The following is a 19146-nucleotide window of genomic DNA, read 5'->3' as shown; positions in this document are numbered from 1 at the left end:
TAGTCCTGCAAGGTTCGCAGGAGAGCTTCTGTAAAGTTTGGAAGGTAGGGGACGAGGTACTGGCAGAAGTAAAGCTGTGAGGGCGGGGCGTGAGTCGTGCTTGGGTAGTTCAGTTGGTAGAGCACTTGCCCGTGAAAGGCAAAGGTCCCATGTTCGAGTCTCGGTCCGGCAAACAGTTTTAATCTGCGAGGAAGTTCCATATCAGCGCACACTCCGCTGCAGAGTGAAAATCTCATTCTGGAGTTTTACCCTTCTCCAGATAGGCGATGAGGATTATCCCTTGCCAATCCCAAAAGACAGTCGCCAAAACCTTTCCGTCCAAAGGAAAGGTCTGCGCCTTTTTTGGTGCAGATTCTCCCTTGGTAACCCATTGTTTAGATTGTTCTTTGGTGTCAGGAGTATAGTAATGTATCCACGTTTCATTCACAGTGACGAAACGACGTTTAAAGTCCTGCGGATTCTTACTGAACAGCTGCAACACTTCACACGATTCCGTTTTTGGTCAAGCGTGAGCAATCGCAGAACCCATCTTGCGGATAGCTGCCTCATGAGCAAATGTTTATGCAAAATATTATGTACCCGTTCACTCGAGATGCCCACAGCACTAGCAATCTCACGCCCCTTAACTCTGCTGCCATCCATCACCATATCATGGATTTTGTCAGTGATTTCTGGAGCTGTAACCTCCACACTGCGCCCAGCACGTTCAGCATCACTTGTGCCCATGTGGCCACTCCGAAAATTTTGAAACCACTTATAAACCGTTCTTATCGAAGGTGCAGAGTCACCGTAATGTTTATCAAGCTTCTCTTTAGTCTCCTGAGGCGTTTTGCCTTCCTTGATTCACTTGAATGCCAAACACAAAGGAATAGACCAGTATGGCTGAAACTTGGTGTGCGTTGTTTCGAAAGATGCTACTAACTAAACATGACCTCGACACGTGCCGGTGGTGCCATCTCTCGGACTTCGCACGGACTTTTCAAACGCCCCTCGAAGTTTGCTTGAAAGAGTAGAGGATGTCAGTGTGTTACTGCTGCTAACATTTCACCATAAAGGCAATTATGTAACTGTTTACTGGTCATTTTGAGAGAAATATATCTAAAGAAATTAATTTTGTGAACATCCATTTAACTGGAACAAACGTACGCTGACGAGGAGCCAGTACTGACCTGGACAGTCGTGGTCGGACTGCGCGTAGGGCGGTCTGCGCACCCGCGGCGGCTGCGCCAGCGGTGCCTCCATGAAGGCGTAGTAGCCCTCCGGCGGGGCCTCGTCGTCTCCCCAGGCCGCCACCAGCGCCAACAACACCTGCAACACCAGCCGACACACTGACGATACACAAAAATACAAACACGCATTCTGCTAGTGTCAGAAACTGCATAAAAGTTTGCAAATGAAATAGGAGGGGCGTTCAGTGCAAATGCAACACCTTTTCCCCCTGGCCAATTTCGGTTTAAAAATGCGGAATTTGTTGTGGGACATAGTGTAATATTCCTACTTCAGACCCTATCATTTCATAAAGTTCCAATAGATGGCGGCGCTATGCGTAGCCTTCCAAATGGCGTCTGCAGCGGAGGTGCGTTCCAATCAGAGAGCTGTCACTGAGTTTCTTGTGGCTGATGACCAGAGCATTGCAGATATTTATGGGCACTTGAAGAAGTGTTTTGGAGACCTGGCAGTGAACAAAAGCACGGTGAGTTGTTGGGTGAGTGTCTGTCATCATCGCAACAAGGTTGCGCAAACCTGTACGGTCGCAACGCGAGCTGACCAATCGCATGCAGCTGTGACTCCTGCAGTGTTGGAACGCGCAGACACTCTAGTTAGAGGGAACCAACGGATCATAATCAAACACCACGCTGCTCAACTGGATGTCTCTATTAGTGGTGCTGACAAATTCGTCCACCAGTTGGGGTGCCTCCTGGTTTCCTCGCCGCCTAACAGTACACCATAAATCTCAACGAAGGACCATCTGTGCTGAACTGCTTGCACGTTATGAGGCTGATCGTGACAACTGTTTGTGAGACATCGTCACAGGCAATGGTACTTGGATTTATCACTCCGAAGAAAAAGTTCAAATCAACAGCCTTAGGCGGTAAAGTCATGGTGACGGTCCTCGGAGACTCTGAAGGGGTTATTCTGTTTGATGTCCACCCTCATGGTGCTACTCTTAAGAAATTAAAGAAACGACTTCAGTGTGTTCGTCGCCACAAAACTGCAAAGGAATTTCCTTTTCTCCATGACAAAGCAAGGCCTCCCGAAAGTCTGCGCGTCCGAGACGAGCTCGCAGAACTTCATTGGACTCTTCTCCCTCATCCAACCTACAACTTGGAACGTGCGCCTTCCGACTGCCGTCTGTTTGGCTCAATGAACGATGCACTAGGCGGGAAGCAGTACGTACGGGGGTCACTCCAAAAGAAATGCACACTATTTTTTTTTATCCATCTTTTATTCTACATGTTTGAAAGTTTTACAGTGTGTAGATACATCCTTTAGGAACAATATTTTCATTTCTCCACATAATTTCCATCCCTCTCAACTGCCTTACGCCATCTTGGAACCGGTGCCTGTATACCCGCACGGTAAAATTCTGGACCAACCTGTTGCAGCCGCTGTTTGGCAGCGTGCACAAGTGAGTCATCATCTTCAAATCTTGTTCCACGAAGAGAGTCTTCCAGTTTCCCAAAGAGATGATACTCACTTGGAGCCAGGTCAGGACTGTAAGGTGGGTGTTTCAGTGTTGTCCATCCGAGTTTTCTGATCGCTTCCATGGTTTTTAGACTGATATGTGGCCGTGCATTGTCGTGCAACAGCAAAACATCCTGCTTTTGCCGATGTGGTCGAACACAACTCAGTCGAGCTTGAAGTTTCTTCAGGGTCGTCACATATGCATCAGAATTTATGGTGGTTCCACTTGGCATGATGTCCACAAGGAAGAGTCCTTCGGAAACGAAAAACACTGTAGCCATAACTTTTCTAGCAGAAGGTGTGGTTTTGATTCTTTTTTCCTCTGGTGAATTTGCATTATGCCACTCCATTGATTGCTGAGCACAGCCTCAGAAGCAAACGAAAAATACTGTTTGAAGAAACAAAAATTTTGTCCCTGGCTTCCAGATACTGGGACTCTATAATTAAGTAGGTTTTAGAAATAAGAATATGGAGGAAACCTTCAAGCGAGCTCTCGATGCAGAGAAGAGCCAGTGATAATCGTCGCAATGTTTTTGGTAATGCGGGAGCGGTGGCGCCACGAGCGCCGACGTTGACACCGTCTGTGACTGTAAGATGTAAACACCGACCAATCAGAAGCCGTCTTTGGGCTATATAAAGCCAACACAGCAGCAATTTTCACAGTCAGTTGTTCCTGACGTAGACGATGGTATAAGCCGTCGAAAGCTCGAGGTTTTACTCTCGATAGACGCAGCAAGAAGTCTGAGAATGTTTTATACAATACATGATTAATTTCGTTAATACATTCACTGCACACACGTTGCTTCACATAACCCCAAAAGTGGAAGTTTAAAGGCATTAGGTTCGAAGATTGTGGTGGCCATGACTTCAAACCAGCCCCTCCTATCCAACGCTGGGCAAATTACGTATCCGGAAACTAGCGAACATTGTTGGCGTTGTGTGGGCGAGCGCCGACTTGAAAGATGAAACCTGAGAACTGTGGCACGGCATACAATTGCAACACGTCAAGATAGTGTTTGACGTCTTAGTGTGCTCCGCCAACAAAAATGGGCCTATAACTTTACTATGCACCGGGGCACACCACGCGTTAACCTTAGCAGTGTTACCGTTCATACTCAATGAAGGTAGGAGGATTTTCAGAAACCCATATTCCGATGTTCTAGCGTTGAGCATGAGCACAGGCATGGAATGTGGCCTCATCGCTAAACAGACTCTTGTTCATAAACCGTTCATCATGGTCTACCTCATTAAGCATATCTCTAACAAACTCGAATCGTTTCGGTTAGACAGCATGCAACAACTGAAACCTTATGAACTGTAATCTTTTTTAGGCCTAATTCTCGACCACAAACACGCACCGATTCTTTCGGGCTCGTTAGATAGTTATCCCTTTTAGCATCAACACTTACCGAAGGCCTACCAGAACGGGGTTCGTCCAGCAGACTGCAGGTATCTTTAACTGCTTATCCCACCGATTTTTGTTACTTCTGTTTGGTGGCTCTTCGTTGTACGTGAACGTTGGCCACGGATTCGAATCTAACAAGGCACAGTGCATACTGAACTTTCCTGTGTTACCGTCCACATCTCGACTGACGTGGCCTGATCCGTTGAAGCTACATGGTTCGTTGTGATGCATCAATACCTGCGCGCGCACACCGGTGAAAATCGTACTATAGAAACTCTTTGCGATGCTGTCCAGCGCAGCGCAAGTTTCGACCTTTCGTTTCGTTTCTTTTAGGCACAGCAAGCATTCATAACTGCACTGTAATTTTGTACTTAGTGATACAGTCATTCTCTCAAAGCTTCTTCTGCATATCAGGAGTTGTTAAATTTGGGACATTCTTCTTTATTATTGTAATACACAATTCTCTTTCTTAAAACAAATTTGTGTTTTGAAATTTCTGTTTCTTAAGGAAATTTAATTTACGGTTATAAAAATGTTACCTCTGTGCAGTTGTTAATTTTTTTTATTTAGTTGTGTCAAAGGAAATTGTTTATGATAATTTCTACTTGTAATTGTAAATACATAAGGGGTGGGGGTGGATGGTGGGAGGGAGATGGAGTTACAAAAGCAGCATGCACCGCTCCTCAAGCCATTGGTTCCTACAGTTTCGGGTGTAAAATCGAATAATACATTCCTGGAAATTGAAATAAGAACACCGTGAATTCATTGTCCCAGGAAGGGGAAACTTTATTGACACATTCCTGGGGTCAGATACATCACATGATCACACTGACAGAACCACAGGCACATAGACACAGGCAACAGAGCATGCACAATGTCGGCACTAGTACAGTGTATATCCACCTTTCACAGCAATGCAGGCTGCTATTCTCCCATGGAGACGATCGTAGAGATGGTGGATGTAGTCCTGTGGAACGGCTTGCCATGCCATTTCCACCTGGCGCCTCAGTTGGACCAGCGTTCGTGCTGGACGTGCAGACCGCGTGAGACGACGCTTCATCCAGTCCCAAACGTGCTCAATGGGGGACAGATCCGGAGATCTTGCTGGCACGTTGGGTGGCACGGGATACATGCGGACGTGCATTGTCCTGTTGGAACAGCAAGTTCCCTTGCCGGTCTAGGAATGGTAGAATGATGGGTTCGATGACGGTTTGGATGGACCGTGCACTATTCAGTGTCCCCTCGACGATCACCAGTGGTGTACGGCCAGTGTAGGAGATCGCTCCCCACACCATGATGCCGGGTGTTGGCCCTGTGTGCCTCGGTCGTATGCAGTCCTGATTGTGGCGCTCACCTGCACGGCGCCAAACACGCATACGACCATCATTGGCACCAAGGCAGAAGCGACTCTCATCGCTGAAGACGACACGTCTCCATTCGTCCCTCCATTCACGCCTGTCGCGACACCACTGGAGGCGGGCTGCACGATGTTGGGGCGTGAGCGGGAGACGGCCTAACGGTGTGCGGGACCGTAGCCCAGCTTCATGGAGACGGTTGCGAATGGTCCTCGCCGATACCCCAGGAGCAACAGTGTCCCTAATTTGCTGGGAAGTGGCGGTGCGGTCCCCTACGGCAGTGCGTAGGATCCTACGGTCTTGGCGTGCATCCGTGCGTCGCTGCGGTCCGGTCCCAGGTCGACGGGCACGTGCACCTTCCGCCGACCACTGGCGACAACATCGATGTACTGTGGAGACCTCACGCCCCACGTGTTGAGCAATTCGGCGGTACGTCCACCCGGCCTCCCGCATGCCCACTATACGCCCTCGCTCAAAGTCCGTCAACTGCACATACGATTCACGTCCACGCTGTCGCGGCATGCTACCAGTGTTAAAGACTGCGATGGAGCTCCGTATGCCACGGCAAACTGGCTGGCACTGACGGCGGCGGTGCACAAATGCTGCGCAGCTAGCGCCATTCGACGGCCAACACCGCGGTTCCTGGTGTGTCCGCTGTGCCGTGCGTGTGATCATTGCTTGTACAGCCCTCTCCCAGTGTCCGGAGCAAGTATGGTGGGTCTGACACACCGGTGTCAATGTGTTCTTTTTTCCATTTCCAGGAGTGTATTAAAAACTATCCAGGGTCCTACTAATAGAACGGTTATTGCAGACACCGCTACATATGTTACCATTGTGCAGCGTATTTCGAGTTAAGTGCTCTGCCACTCCGTTCTAGGGTATCGCTGTTGTCGAACTCGCTGCCAGTTTTTGGTGTATGGAACCGGAACCGGTGCGAGTGAAATTAGAAACCAGTGTTGGACGGGGAACGAAATCTCCACCTGCTCAAGTTACACGTATATCTTTTGGAGCTGGTCTAACAGTACGTTTTTTCAAGGATCAGTTCAAAGCATTCCCTGTCTGGTTAGCATGGTATGCAATCTTCTTTGCGTTAATATTACATATGAGCTTGTGTAACTCTACTTACTTGTTAATAATTGTATTGTAAATCGAATCTCAATGGAAATTCATTTTCAGAGAAATATTTCTATCGGTGCACTGAATGGATTACTTTCTGCTATTTGTTCGTGCTATCTCTCTTTCTTGTAGTTTTTCTATTTTGATGCCGTCCTCCAACATTTTCTTATTTGTCTTTCTAGTTTATTCAATTTTTCATCTTTGTACACCCAGTGTATTACATAATCTGTGTTACATATTCTAATCTTTGTGTATCTCTACTATTCCTGAGTAGTGTGACTTCTTCTTGCGTGTTTCAAAATATGTACCACTAGCCTAGCCGTTGTTCACGTAAGACTTTTCACAAACACATTTCGCCTTTATAGTACCTATTCATTTCATTCCTACCTCTACACTTAATTCTCAATATTTCTCGCGTCGGCACTTTCTTTTTAAGTCCCTCACTTTCCACGTTTCACTTTCGTAAAATGTTGTGGTCGATTACAGCGTAAGAATTTCCTTCCTCGTTTCTAGCCAGAAGATACTTTTAGCCAATCGAAGTTCTTTAGGCCTACCTCAATAAGTTTCCGATGTCTCTGACGCTTCGGCCACCCCATGTATCTTACTTCCTAGAAATAATAATTTCGCTTACTGTGATGCATCTCCATTCTTCATAGTTTTCGTATTTAGTAGCTGACAATTCTTTTTTCTGCACTTCATCGTCAGTATCTTTTATTGACCACAATCCCTATTCATTGTTTAGTTTCCTATCCACTCCTTTTAATACGTCTTCTAAGCCTTATGTGTTTCTATCAGAGGACCTACTCCAGCATCACGAATCTTACCACTGGTATGATGCCGTTAAACGTTCACTAACGTTTTAAAACTTTTCATCCTTTCTTTGTGTACCCAATACAGAAGTTAAGACGCAGTGATAACTCGTACGGTTATTTAACACGCGGGCCGTACTTGATTTACAACTTTGACTGTTATCTCGGAAATATTATTAATTATTCGTCTGTTATTACTGTCAGAATTTAGAGAATCTTAGACCAAAAGAAATGTGAACAATAGAAAATCCGAAAAAGGCAACTAAGCGTTAGAAACGTGATACTGAATACTAAAGCACACAATGAAGGGGTGCTGTAAGGAATGGGTGACGACAGGAGTGTTCAGAAGACTCTTACCAGAAAAAGGAAACGGGTTAGTGGGTCATCTGTTAAGCCAATCAGGATTAGTTAACTTGGCGGTAGAAGGAGCAATAGAAGGGAAAAATGGGAGGGTCTGGCAAAAGCTAGAATATGTTAAACTGCTGGGAGCAAAAGTTTCATAATACTTAAACTACCAACAGGATATATACGTCCTGTGAAGTGGCATTCGTAGACTACTGGGGGCGGTAGTGATTCCAGTGCTCGTAGGATGCTGCCCCACCGGTCAGGAAGTGAGTAAGACACATCTAGTTTCGAATAATGTCCATCGAGAGCAACCCATATGATGTTCCAAGAAGGAAACTAATGTTTTCCGCCAGTTGCGTTACAGTGATGTTGCAGAGACAGTGTGCTGCGCTTATGTTGTGTTGATTTGTCAAATAATTGTTAATTATTCATCTCCAAGTTTATTTTTCCTCCCCAATCAGAACCTGGTAAGTACATAAAAATTTGTAATGTAGTATTATAGAACACGCTTATCAGCAGAGACTGTTATGTAAGTCCAAGCGGTACTGCAGGAAAGGTGTACTTCATTCTCAGAGTGGCTTTTACGGCGATCGTTTTGTGTATTTCCAGGCTCGCGAATGAGTAGAAAAACTGGTTTTTACCACTGTTGTTTTATGTTTTTGTAGGCCCCTGAGATGAACAATAGAAGAAAAATAACGCGCAAAGAATTACAGCGGATGTCGGCGAAATCTGACTGTGACGTAACTGCAGACGATTCGTCAGACGAAGAATACCAGGTCGATCAGGACGACTCTGATATGAGAGAAGATGGAAACTGGTGGTCAGTCGTTATCACCACCAGGGATGAACTGAGTTCAAACGGAACGACTGCGTGTGCTACACCACCTCATAGTAAAGTTTCTATCGTGTGGTCCACGCCAAACAGTTCATTTGTACCTAGACATACTATCACTCAGGATCGCACAACTATCTCATAATCCAAACTGAATACGGCATCTGACAAAATTGACTGTTTCCCACAAGCGTTTCCTCGCAGTTTTATTTGCACGTTAGCCAGAGTACGTTCGTTTCAACAGTCTGCAGTGGGTACCGTGTCAAACGTTTTTCAGAAATCTAGAAATATGGTATCTGCATATTGGCTTCATCCATAGTTCACAGTATATCATGTGAGATAAGGGCAAACTGCATTACGCACGAGCAATGCTTTCTAAAACCATGCCGATTCATGTACAGGAGCTTTTCAGTCAGTAGGAAATTATGTTCGAACTCAGAATATGTTCAAGAATTCTTCGGCAAACCAATGTTAAGAATATTGGTCTGCAATTTTTCAGGCCCGATCTTTTACCCTTCTTGTACACAGGTAACATTCCATCGGATTTTCTAAAATAATTGCGGGTAGTGCCAACAAAACTATTATTCATGTTGGTGTGTTCAATTATGAGATTGGCGATATACCATCAGATTTACGGAAAAACGTCGTCCACACAGTTCCCAAGACTGCAACAGCTGACAAGTGCCAGAATTATCGCACAATAAGCTTAACAGCTCATGCACGTAAACTGCTTACAAGAATAATATACACCCAAGAATAGAAAAGAAAACTGAGGACGATCAGTTTGGGGTTAGGAAAAGTAAAGGCAACAAAGAGGCAGTTCTGACATTGCGGTGGATAATAGAAGCAAAACTGAAAAAAAAAATCAAGACATGTTCGTAAGATTTGTCGACCTGGAAAAACCGTTCGACAGTGTAAAATGGTGCAACATGTTCGAAATCCTGAGAAAAATAGGGATAAGCTATAGGGAAAGACGGGTAACACACAATATGTACAAGAACCAAGGGGGAACAGCAAGAGTGGAAGACCATGAACCAAGTGCTTGGATTGCAAACGGTGTAAGACAGGTATGTAGTCTTTCACCCCTGCAGTTCAATCTAAACATCGAAGAAGCAATGACGGAAATAAAAGAAAGGTTCAAGAATGGGATAGAAATTCGGGGTGGAAGGATATCATTTACAAAATTAGCTGGTGACATTGCTATTCTGAATGAAAGTAAAGAAGAATTACAGCATTTGTTGAATGGAATTAACAGTCTATAGATACAGAATCTGGACTAAGAGTAAATCGAAGAAAGCCGAAAGTAATGGGAAGTAGCAGAAATGAAAACAGCGAGAAACTAAACATCATGATTGGTGATCACGAAGTAGATAAAAGTTAAGGATTCTGCTACCTAGGAACCAAAATAACCCACAGAGAAGAGATCAAGGAGGACAAAAGAGCCGACTAGCACTGGCAAAAAGGGCATTCCCGGCCAAAAGAAATCTACTGGTATCAAACACAGGTTTAATTTGAGGAAGAAATTTTATGAGAAAGTACGTTTGGCGCACGGCTTTATATGATAGCGAGGCGTGGACTATGGGAAAACCGTAACAGGATATAATCGACGCATTTGAGATATGGTACTACACAAGAAGGTTGAAAATTAGGTGGCCTGATAAGATATAGAATGAGAAGGTTCTCCACAGAATTGGCGAGAAAAGGAATATATGGAAAACAGCGATAAAAAGAAGGGACAGGATGATAGGGCATCTGTTAAGACATCAGGGAATAACTTCCATGGTACTAGATGGAGCTGCAGAGAGTAAAACCTGAAGAGGGAGACGGAGATTGTAATACAGGGTTATTACAAATGATTGAAGCGACTTCACAGCTCTACAATAACTTTATTATTTGAGATATTTTCACAATGCTTTGCACACACATACAAAAACTCAAAAAGTTTTTTTAGGCATTCACAAATGTTCGATATTTGCCCCTTTAGTGATTCGGCAGACATCAAGTCGACAATCAAGTTCCTCCCACACTCGGTGCAGCATGTCACCATCAATGAGTTCGAAAGGATCGTTGATGTGAGCTCGCAGTTCTGGCACGTTTCTTGGTAGAGGAGGTTTAAACACTGAATCTTTCACATAACCCCACAGAAAGAAATCGCATGGGGTTAGGTCGGGAGAACGTGGAGGCCATGACATGAATTGCTGATCATGATCTCCACCACGACCGATCCATCGGTTTTCTAATCTCCTGTTTAAGAAATGCCGAACATCATAATGGAAGTGCGGTGGAGCACCATCCTGTTGAAAGATGAAGTCGGCGCTGTCGGTCTCCAGTTGTGGCATGAGCCAATTTTCCAGCATGTCCAGATACACGCGTCCTGTAACGTTTTTTTCGCAGAAGAAAAAGGGGCTGTAAACTTTAAACCGTGAGATTGCACAAAACACGTTAACTTTTGGTGAATTGCGAATTTGCTGCACGAATGCGTGAGGATTCTCTACCGCCCAGATACGCAAATTGTCTCTGTTCACTTCACCATTAAGAAAAAATGTTGCTTCATCACTGAAAAAAAGTTTTCGCACTGAACGCATCCTCTTCCATGAGCTGTTGCAACCGCGCCGAAAATTCAAAGCGTTTGACTTTGTCATCGGGTGTCAGGGCTTGTAGCAACTGTAAATGGTAAGGCTTCTGCATTAGCCTTTTCCGTAAGATTTTCCAAACCGTCGGCTGTGGTACGTTTAGCTCTCTGCTTGCTTTATTCGTCGACTTCCGCGGGCTACGCGTGAAACTTGCCCGCACGCGTTCAACCGTTTTGTCGCTCACTGCAGGCCGACCCGTTGATTTCCCCTTACAGAGGCATCCAGAAGCTTTAAACTGCTCATACCATCGCCTAATGGAGTTAGCAGTTGGTGGATCTTTGTTGAACTTCGTCCTGAAGTGTCGTTGAACTGTTATGACTGACTAATGTGAGTGCATTTCAAGCACGACATACGCTTTCTCGGCTCCTGTCGCCATTTTGTCTCACTGCGCTCTCGAACGCTCTGGCGGGAGAAACCTGAAGTGCGGCTTCAGCCGAACAAAACTTTATGAGTTTTTCTACGTATCTGTAGTGTGTCGTGACCATATGTCAATGAATGGAGCTACAGTGAATTTATGAAATCGCTTCAATCATTTGTAATAGCCCCGTATGTTCCGTAAATAATTGAGAATGTAGGATGGAATAGCTACTCTGCGATGAAGAGGTTTGCACAGGGCACGAATTCGTGGCGGACCGCATCAAACTAGTCAGAAGACTGATGATTCAAAAAAGGAAAAGAACATTCAGGTGTCATCCGCGCTGCCTTTCAGTCGCTTAGGACTTTGCGCGGGGCGAGATGTTCGCTATGAATGCAAGCTAAGTAAGGAGCCAGGGCGGCCGAGTACGATTTGTAAAACCGAACTGGGATTTCATCCGGACCTGCTTGCGTTCGGTCAAGGTCTCGATGGCGTATCTGTTTCAGTCAGTGTATTGTGCTTTGTTTGCGACACTGGACAGTCGCGAAAGAAACAAAACATTCTGCAGTTTGGATCTCACTTTAAATGTGTGTGGTGTATCTCATCTTCATCTACAGCTACGTGATTACTCTGCTATTCACAATAAAGTGCCTGGCAGAGGGTTCAATGAACCACCTTCATGCTATCTCTCTACTGTTCCAACTCTCGAATGGCACACGGGAAAAACGAGCACTTAAAGTTTTCTGTGCGAGCCATGATTTCTCTTATTTTATCGTGATGATCATTTCTTCCTATGTAGGTGGGTGCTAACAGAATGTTTTCGCAATCGGAGGAGAAAACTGGTGATTGAAATTTCATGAGAAGATCCCGTCGCAACGAAAAACGCCTTTGTTTTAATGATTGCCACTCCAATTCACGTATCATGTCTGAGACACTATCTCCCCTATTTCGCGATAGTACAAAACGAGCTGCCCTTCTTTGTACTTTTTCGATGTCTCTGTCAGTCCCACCTGATGCGGATCCCACACCGTACAGCAATACTCCAGAACAGGGCGGACAAGCGTGGTGTAAGAAGTCTCTTTAGTAGACTTGTTGCACCCTCTAAGTGTTCTGCCAATGAATCGCAGTTTTTGGTTTGCTCTACTCACAATATTATCTATGTGATCGCTCCAATTTAGTTTATTTGTAATTTTAATCCCTAAGTACTTAGTTGAATTTACAGCCCTCGGATTTGTGTGACTTACCGCGTAATCGAAATGTAGCGGATTTCTTTTAGTACTCATGTGAACAACTTCACACTTTTCCTTGTTCAGGGTCAATTGCCACTTTTCGCACCATACAGATATCTTATCTGAATTATTTTGCAAGTAGTTTTGATCATCTGACGACTTTACAAGACGGTAAACGACAGCATCATCTCCAAACAATCTAAGACGGCTACCCAGATTGTCTCATATGCCGTTAAAACAGATCAGGAACAATAGAGGGCCTATAACTCTTCCTTGGACAACGCCGGATATTACTTCTGTTTTACTCGATGACTTGACTACGAACGGTGACCTTTCTGACAGGAAATCACGAATCCAGTCGCACAACTGAGGCGATATTCCATAGGCACGCAGTCTGGTTAGAAGACGGTTGTGAGGAACGGTGTCGAAAGCCTTCTGGAAATCTAAAAATAAGGAATCAATTTGACATCCCCTGTCGATAGCACTTATTACTTCATGAGTATGAAGAGCTAGTTGTGTTTCACAAGAACGATATTTTCTGAATCCGTGCTGACTATATGTCAATAAATCGTTTTCTTCGAGGTGCTTCATAAAGTTCGAATACAGTATATGTTCCAAAACACTACTGCAAATCGGCGTTAGCGATATCGGTCTGTAATTCAGCGGATTACTCATACTTCCCTTTTTGGGTATTGGTGTGACTTGAGCAATTTTCCAGTCTTTAGGTACGGATCTTTCTGTGAGCGAGTGGTTGTATATAATTGCTAGATATGGAGCTATTTTATCAGCATACTCTTTAGATTAGATTAGATTAGATTAGTACTTGTTCCATAGATCATGAATACGACACTTCGTAATGATGTGGAACGTGTCAGGTTAATAAAAGGTGTCTATACAAGATATTACATTAGGCAAAATATTAGATGACACTCAATAATTTTTAACTTTTTTTTGTGGAGGTTGGGAAATTACCCACTTACTATATCCAAAAATTCATCTAATGAGTAGAAGGAGTTGCGATTAAGAAATTCTTTTAATTTCCTTTTAAATGCTATATGGCTATCTGTCAGACTTTTGATCCTATTAGATAAGTGACCAAAGACTTTTGTGGCAGTATAATTTACCCTCTTCTGAGCCAAAGTTAGATTTAACCTTGAGTAGTGAAGATCATCCTTTCTCCTAGTGTTGTAGCCATGTACACTGCTATTACTTTTGAATTCATTCGGATTGTTAATAACAAATTTCATAAGCGAATATATATATATATATATATATATATATATATATATATATATATATATATTGTGAGGCTACGGTGAAGATTTCTAGCTCTTTAAATAAGTGTCTGCAGGGTGATCTTGGGTGAGCTCTAGCAATTATTCTGGTTACACGCTTTTGTACAATGAACACTCTTTTACTCAATGATGAGTTACCCCAGAATATGATGCCATACGAAAGCAGAGAATGAAAATAGGCGTGGTAAGCTAATTTACTCAGATATATAGCGCCAAAATTTGCAATGACCCTAATAGCATAAGTAGCTGAACTCAAACGTTTCTGCAGATCCTCAGTGTGTTTTTTCCAGTTCAACCCCTCATCAATGCATACATCTAGAAATTTTGAATATTCTACCTTAGCTACCGATTTGTGATCGAAGTCTATATTTATTAATGGGATCATTCCATTTACTGTGTGGAAAAGTATATACTGTGTTTTGTCAAAGTTTAATGAGAGCCCATTTGCAGAGAACCACTTAATGATTTTCTGAAAAACACCTAAAATTTCACCAGTTAATTGTTGTCTGTCGGGTGTGATAGCTACACTTGTATCATCGGCAAAAAGTACCAGCTTTGCATCTTCGTGAATATTAATGGCAAGTCATTAATATATATTAAGAACAGCAGAGGATTCAAGACCGAACCTTGCGGCACCCCATTCTTGATTGTTCCCCAGTTTGAGAAATCACCAGTTTTTTGCATATTATGTGAACTGTTTATTTCAACTTTCTGCACTCTTCCAGTTAGGTATGATTTAAATCATTTGAGCACTGTCGCATTCATAACACAGTACTTGAGCTTATCTAGAAGTATTCCATGATTTACACAGTCAAAAGCCTATGATAGATCACAAAAAATCCCAACGGGTGACTTCCGGTTACTCAGAGTATTTAATATTTCATTAGTGAAAGTATATATAGCATTTTCCGTTGAAAAACCCTTCTTGAAACCAAACTGACATTTTGTTAAAACTTTATTTTTACAAAGGTGTGAAGCTACTCTACAATACGTTACTTTTTCAAGAATTTTGGATAAGGCAGTCAGAAGAGCGATTGGGCGGTAGTTGTTGACATCAGACGTATCCCCTTTTTTATGCAGTGGTTTAACAATGGCATACTTCAGTCTATCTGGAAAAATACCCTGCTTCAGAGAGCTATTACATATGTGGCTAAGAATCCCACTCTGAGAGGAACCTGATTGGTATACAGTCTGGACTGGAGGCCTTGCCTTTATTAAGTGATTTAGGCTGCTTTGTTACACCGAGGATATCTACTTCTATGTTCCTCATCTTGGCAGTTGTTCTTGATCTCGACAGATTGAGTGTGATGCAGGTGGCTGCGCACTGCCAGTATGCTGGACGCTCCTCCTGTAACGAGAGCAGGCGGCAGGCGGGTACAGTGTTGGGGTTTTTATTAACCGCTGTTGCCCCCGGAGACGGCGTGTGTGGGCGCCCGGCGTGACCCCGGATCTGGCCGCCGGCTGCTCGTCGCCGGCAGCTGGCCGTAATCCGCAGGGTTCATTGGCCCGGCCGCGGCCGACACTGCTGGAGGTCTGCCAATCCGGCCGCAGCACCCACGGCGCTGTCCTCGCCGACTATCCGCGTGTCACTGTGCGTCGGCACTCGTGTCTTATCACGCTCTGGAAATACAGTCCCACTGGCAGCCAAAGTATACACTAACGCTCCCGACAAGCTAACGTCATCGTTTCTTGGCTCCCGATTGTCTTAATGCTACGTTTACTATTATACAATGTGTCTACACTCGCTCGAGAGGACGACAGTTCAGACTCTCGTCCGGCCATCCAGATTTAGGTTATCCACGATATCCCTAAAACTCTCCAGGCGAATGCCGGGATGTTTCCTCTAAAGGGCAAGACCTATTTCCTTTCGTATCCTTGACACAATCCTGGCTTGTGTTCTCGTCGCTAATGATCTCGATGTCGACGAGACATCAAACCCAATCTTCGTACATCCATAGTTGAAATGGAGGACATTGGGACGTCAGCTGGTATAAATTTATATTAAAAATGAAGAAATTCCTCCAGCTGTATTTAAGGTGTCGATTTTATTATGGCAGCTAGTTTCAATGTTGTAACAACGTCCTCTTCAGGCCCATACACTTGTTGACGTCAACTGCGTGCAGCTGATACTAGAAGTTGAAAGGGTACAGTACCACCCGGCATTGAAAATAGGTACAACATTCTTCGTTATTCTTGTCAGAACAGCATATTTTTTGTAATAATAACTCAATTTCACTTAATACACTGAAGCCGGATACCAGTGTAGGAAAGAATGACAATTTATTTACTTAATTGATCACATGTGCACTCGCGCAAAATATATCCCTACACCCAGTTTGGTGAGATCTGAGAAATGAATGAATGTATGGTCGTCTGCTAACCGCAGATAGTGAATGTGCAATAGATGATCATCTTTGAGACGGTCCTTTGGTCACGTTTGGTGGAACCAAAGAGATGAGATTTACCTGAGCTTTGAGCGCCTGAAACGTGGCTGACCAATACGGTAGCAAGGTGCTCCCCCACTACGGCAGAGGTGCGAGATGACATGAAGAACGGCCATGTTTCAGCACTGTGGCGCTGGATCTTGTGTTGGTAAGACCTGTCTTAGGTGTGCTCCGTAAAGACAAAAGGAAGAAGAAAATCATATGCATGTGAAATACTTAAGAGTAGTTTGGAACAATTATTTCTCTATTTCAGGAACTTTTGGGGGGAGAATTAAATTACAGGCAGGTAATATTAAGGGGATCGTAGTAATCTTCGGAAATGACCAATGATCACAGTGAAACCACGTGTAGCAATAAGTTGAAATACTTGCGAGTGCTAGTACTAAGTTGGAATACTTGCGAGTGCTAGTACTAAGTTGAAATACTTCCGAGTGCTAAAGTTAAGCTGAATTACTGGCGTGTGTACTATAAGTTGGAAATATTTAAGAAATGGTGTGTGCAGGACTTGAAATTAGAGACGAGTACTTCCACGTGGTGAGTCTGTGTGAGTCTCAATCTGTGTATGAGACAAAGGATAAAGAGAAGTACTCGTCCATGGTATCAGTTGAGGAATCGCGTGTGTGACGAATATGTTCTTAATATTACATTGCGTGTTATGTTTCCGTGTTGGATTCAAACTCTAATACTCTGAGAGAGAAATAGGTTAGTCAGCCGTCTATCCAGCAACGCCACTTGGCTTGCATTGCACAAGAAGACATGCATATATCCTCCAGAGTTCGTAGTAGGAAAGAAAAGTTACGAAGTGGGGCAGTGTCGTGTGAAACTGGGATGAATACTAATTGAAGTGGGAAAGCTGAAAGTGAAGTGATTCTAACGTTGTGACTATTCTTTGTGGTGTATGTTGCTAGTGCGATCTATTTCATGTAATTTAAGTGTATTAAGTGAAATTGAGTTATTATTACAAAAAAAATATGTTGTTCTGACAAGAATAACGAAGAATGTTGTACCTATTTTCAATGTCGGGCGGTACTGTACCCTTTCAAAGTCAGTGGTGACATACGGACGTGCTCCGTGTGGAAGGTGGTTAGTTACAGGGGCTGGGTATTGTGTTGTCCTAATCATCATTATTTCATCCCTATCGACGAGTAAGTCGCCGAAGTGGCGTCAAACCGAAAGACTTGCACCCGGCGAACCGTCTACCCGACTTCAGACGATTACTCGAAAAGCGTCATAAAGTAAGTATTTAGCGATGAAGTTTCGAAGGAATTACTACAGTCCAATTGTCTTGTTGCAGGTGAGGTTAGTAACTAACCACCTTCCACACGGTTAGTTACTAAGCACCTTCCACACGGAGCACGTCCGTATCTCACCACTGACTTCTAGTATCAGCCGCACGCAGTTGACGTCAACAAGCGTATGGGCCTGAAGATGACGTTGTTACAACGTTGAAACTAGTTGCCAAAATAAAATCGACACCTTAAATACAGCTGGAGGAATTTCTTTCTTTTTAATATTAAACAAAAATCTTCCTTCCTTCTTTGGAAATGCCCTATTTTCATTTCCACATGATGCCCTACAGTGACGCGAAGAATGCGTTTCCATTCAGGGGCATTGCAACAAGTTCGAACGGGGGCACCGATGACTTCCACAATCCTAGTACGGAGGTTTTAGAGGTCCCGCACTGCAGTGGCGAACACCTTCTGCTTCGCGTAGCCCCATAGAAAAAAATACAAAGGTGTGATCTCAGGAGAACTTGGAGGCCAGCTGTCGAGTCCATCACGTCCAATCCAGCGTCCTGGAAATGGTCGATTCAGAGTTTTTCGAACATGCGATGACTAGTGAGGTGGAACAGGAGCACCATCTTCTTGATACCTGAGGTTTTGGTTGGAGGTCTCCAACCTGGTGAAAAGCAAACGTCTCCAACACGTCTAGATACTTCATTTCTGTGACGCTCTCCTCAGCAAAGAACAACGGTCCAGTTTCTTCCATTTGACTGATGAAGTCACCCGTTTTTAAGGTATGCGACGATTCAGACATGACATGTAGTAATTTCCTTGAAACGTCTTGAGGTTTGGTTGCAGGTATTCAGCCTGGCGAAAAGCAAACGTCTCCAACACGTCTAGATACGTTATTTCTGTAACAGTCTCCTCAGCGAAGCACAACGGTCCAATTTCTTCCATTTGACTGGTGAAATCATCCCTTTTTAAGGTATGCGACCATTCAAACTTGACATGTAGTAATTTCCTTCAAACGTCTTGATCACTAAATACTTTATTTATAACGCGTTTCGAGTAATCATCATCAGATAACTAGCCCGCCCCCGGTAGCTGAGTGGTCAGCGCGACAGAATATCAATCCTAAGGGCCCGGGTTCGATTCCCGGCTGGGTCGGAGATTTTCTCCTGTCAGGGGCTGGGTATTGTGTTGTCCTAATCATCATTATTTCATCCCTATCGACGAGTAAGTCGCCGAAGTGGCGTCAAATCGAAAGACTTGCACCCGGCGAACGGTCTACCCGACGGGAGGCCCTAGTCACATGACATTTATTCATTATCAGATAACTTTGGCCAAAATTAACACCAAAGCAGAATTAGAAATAGCTTACACATTGTGTAAATGCTACAAGGCCAACGTAACATCAGGA

The 19146-nt window shown here is 44.0% G+C and overlaps 1 protein-coding gene across 1 annotated transcript in view; it reads right to left on the bottom strand.

Moving 5' to 3' along the window:
- Positions 1 to 19146, bottom strand: part of LOC126483993 (uncharacterized) — a 366871-nt gene that overhangs the window by 105953 nt on the left and 241772 nt on the right. Inside the window, exon 2 of the mRNA XM_050107299.1 lies at positions 1170 to 1308. Within this exon, the coding sequence (XP_049963256.1) occupies positions 1170 to 1308 (139 nt within the window). The remainder of the gene's footprint in view (positions 1 to 1169; positions 1309 to 19146) is intronic.

The sequence above is a fragment of the Schistocerca serialis genome, chromosome 6 (genome assembly GCF_023864345.2).
Source record: "Schistocerca serialis cubense isolate TAMUIC-IGC-003099 chromosome 6, iqSchSeri2.2, whole genome shotgun sequence".
In the NCBI taxonomy this organism is placed as follows: Eukaryota; Metazoa; Arthropoda; class Insecta; order Orthoptera; family Acrididae; genus Schistocerca; species Schistocerca serialis.
The sequence above is the reverse complement of the archived record's forward strand: the minus strand, read 5'-3'. Positions and strand labels throughout refer to the sequence as shown.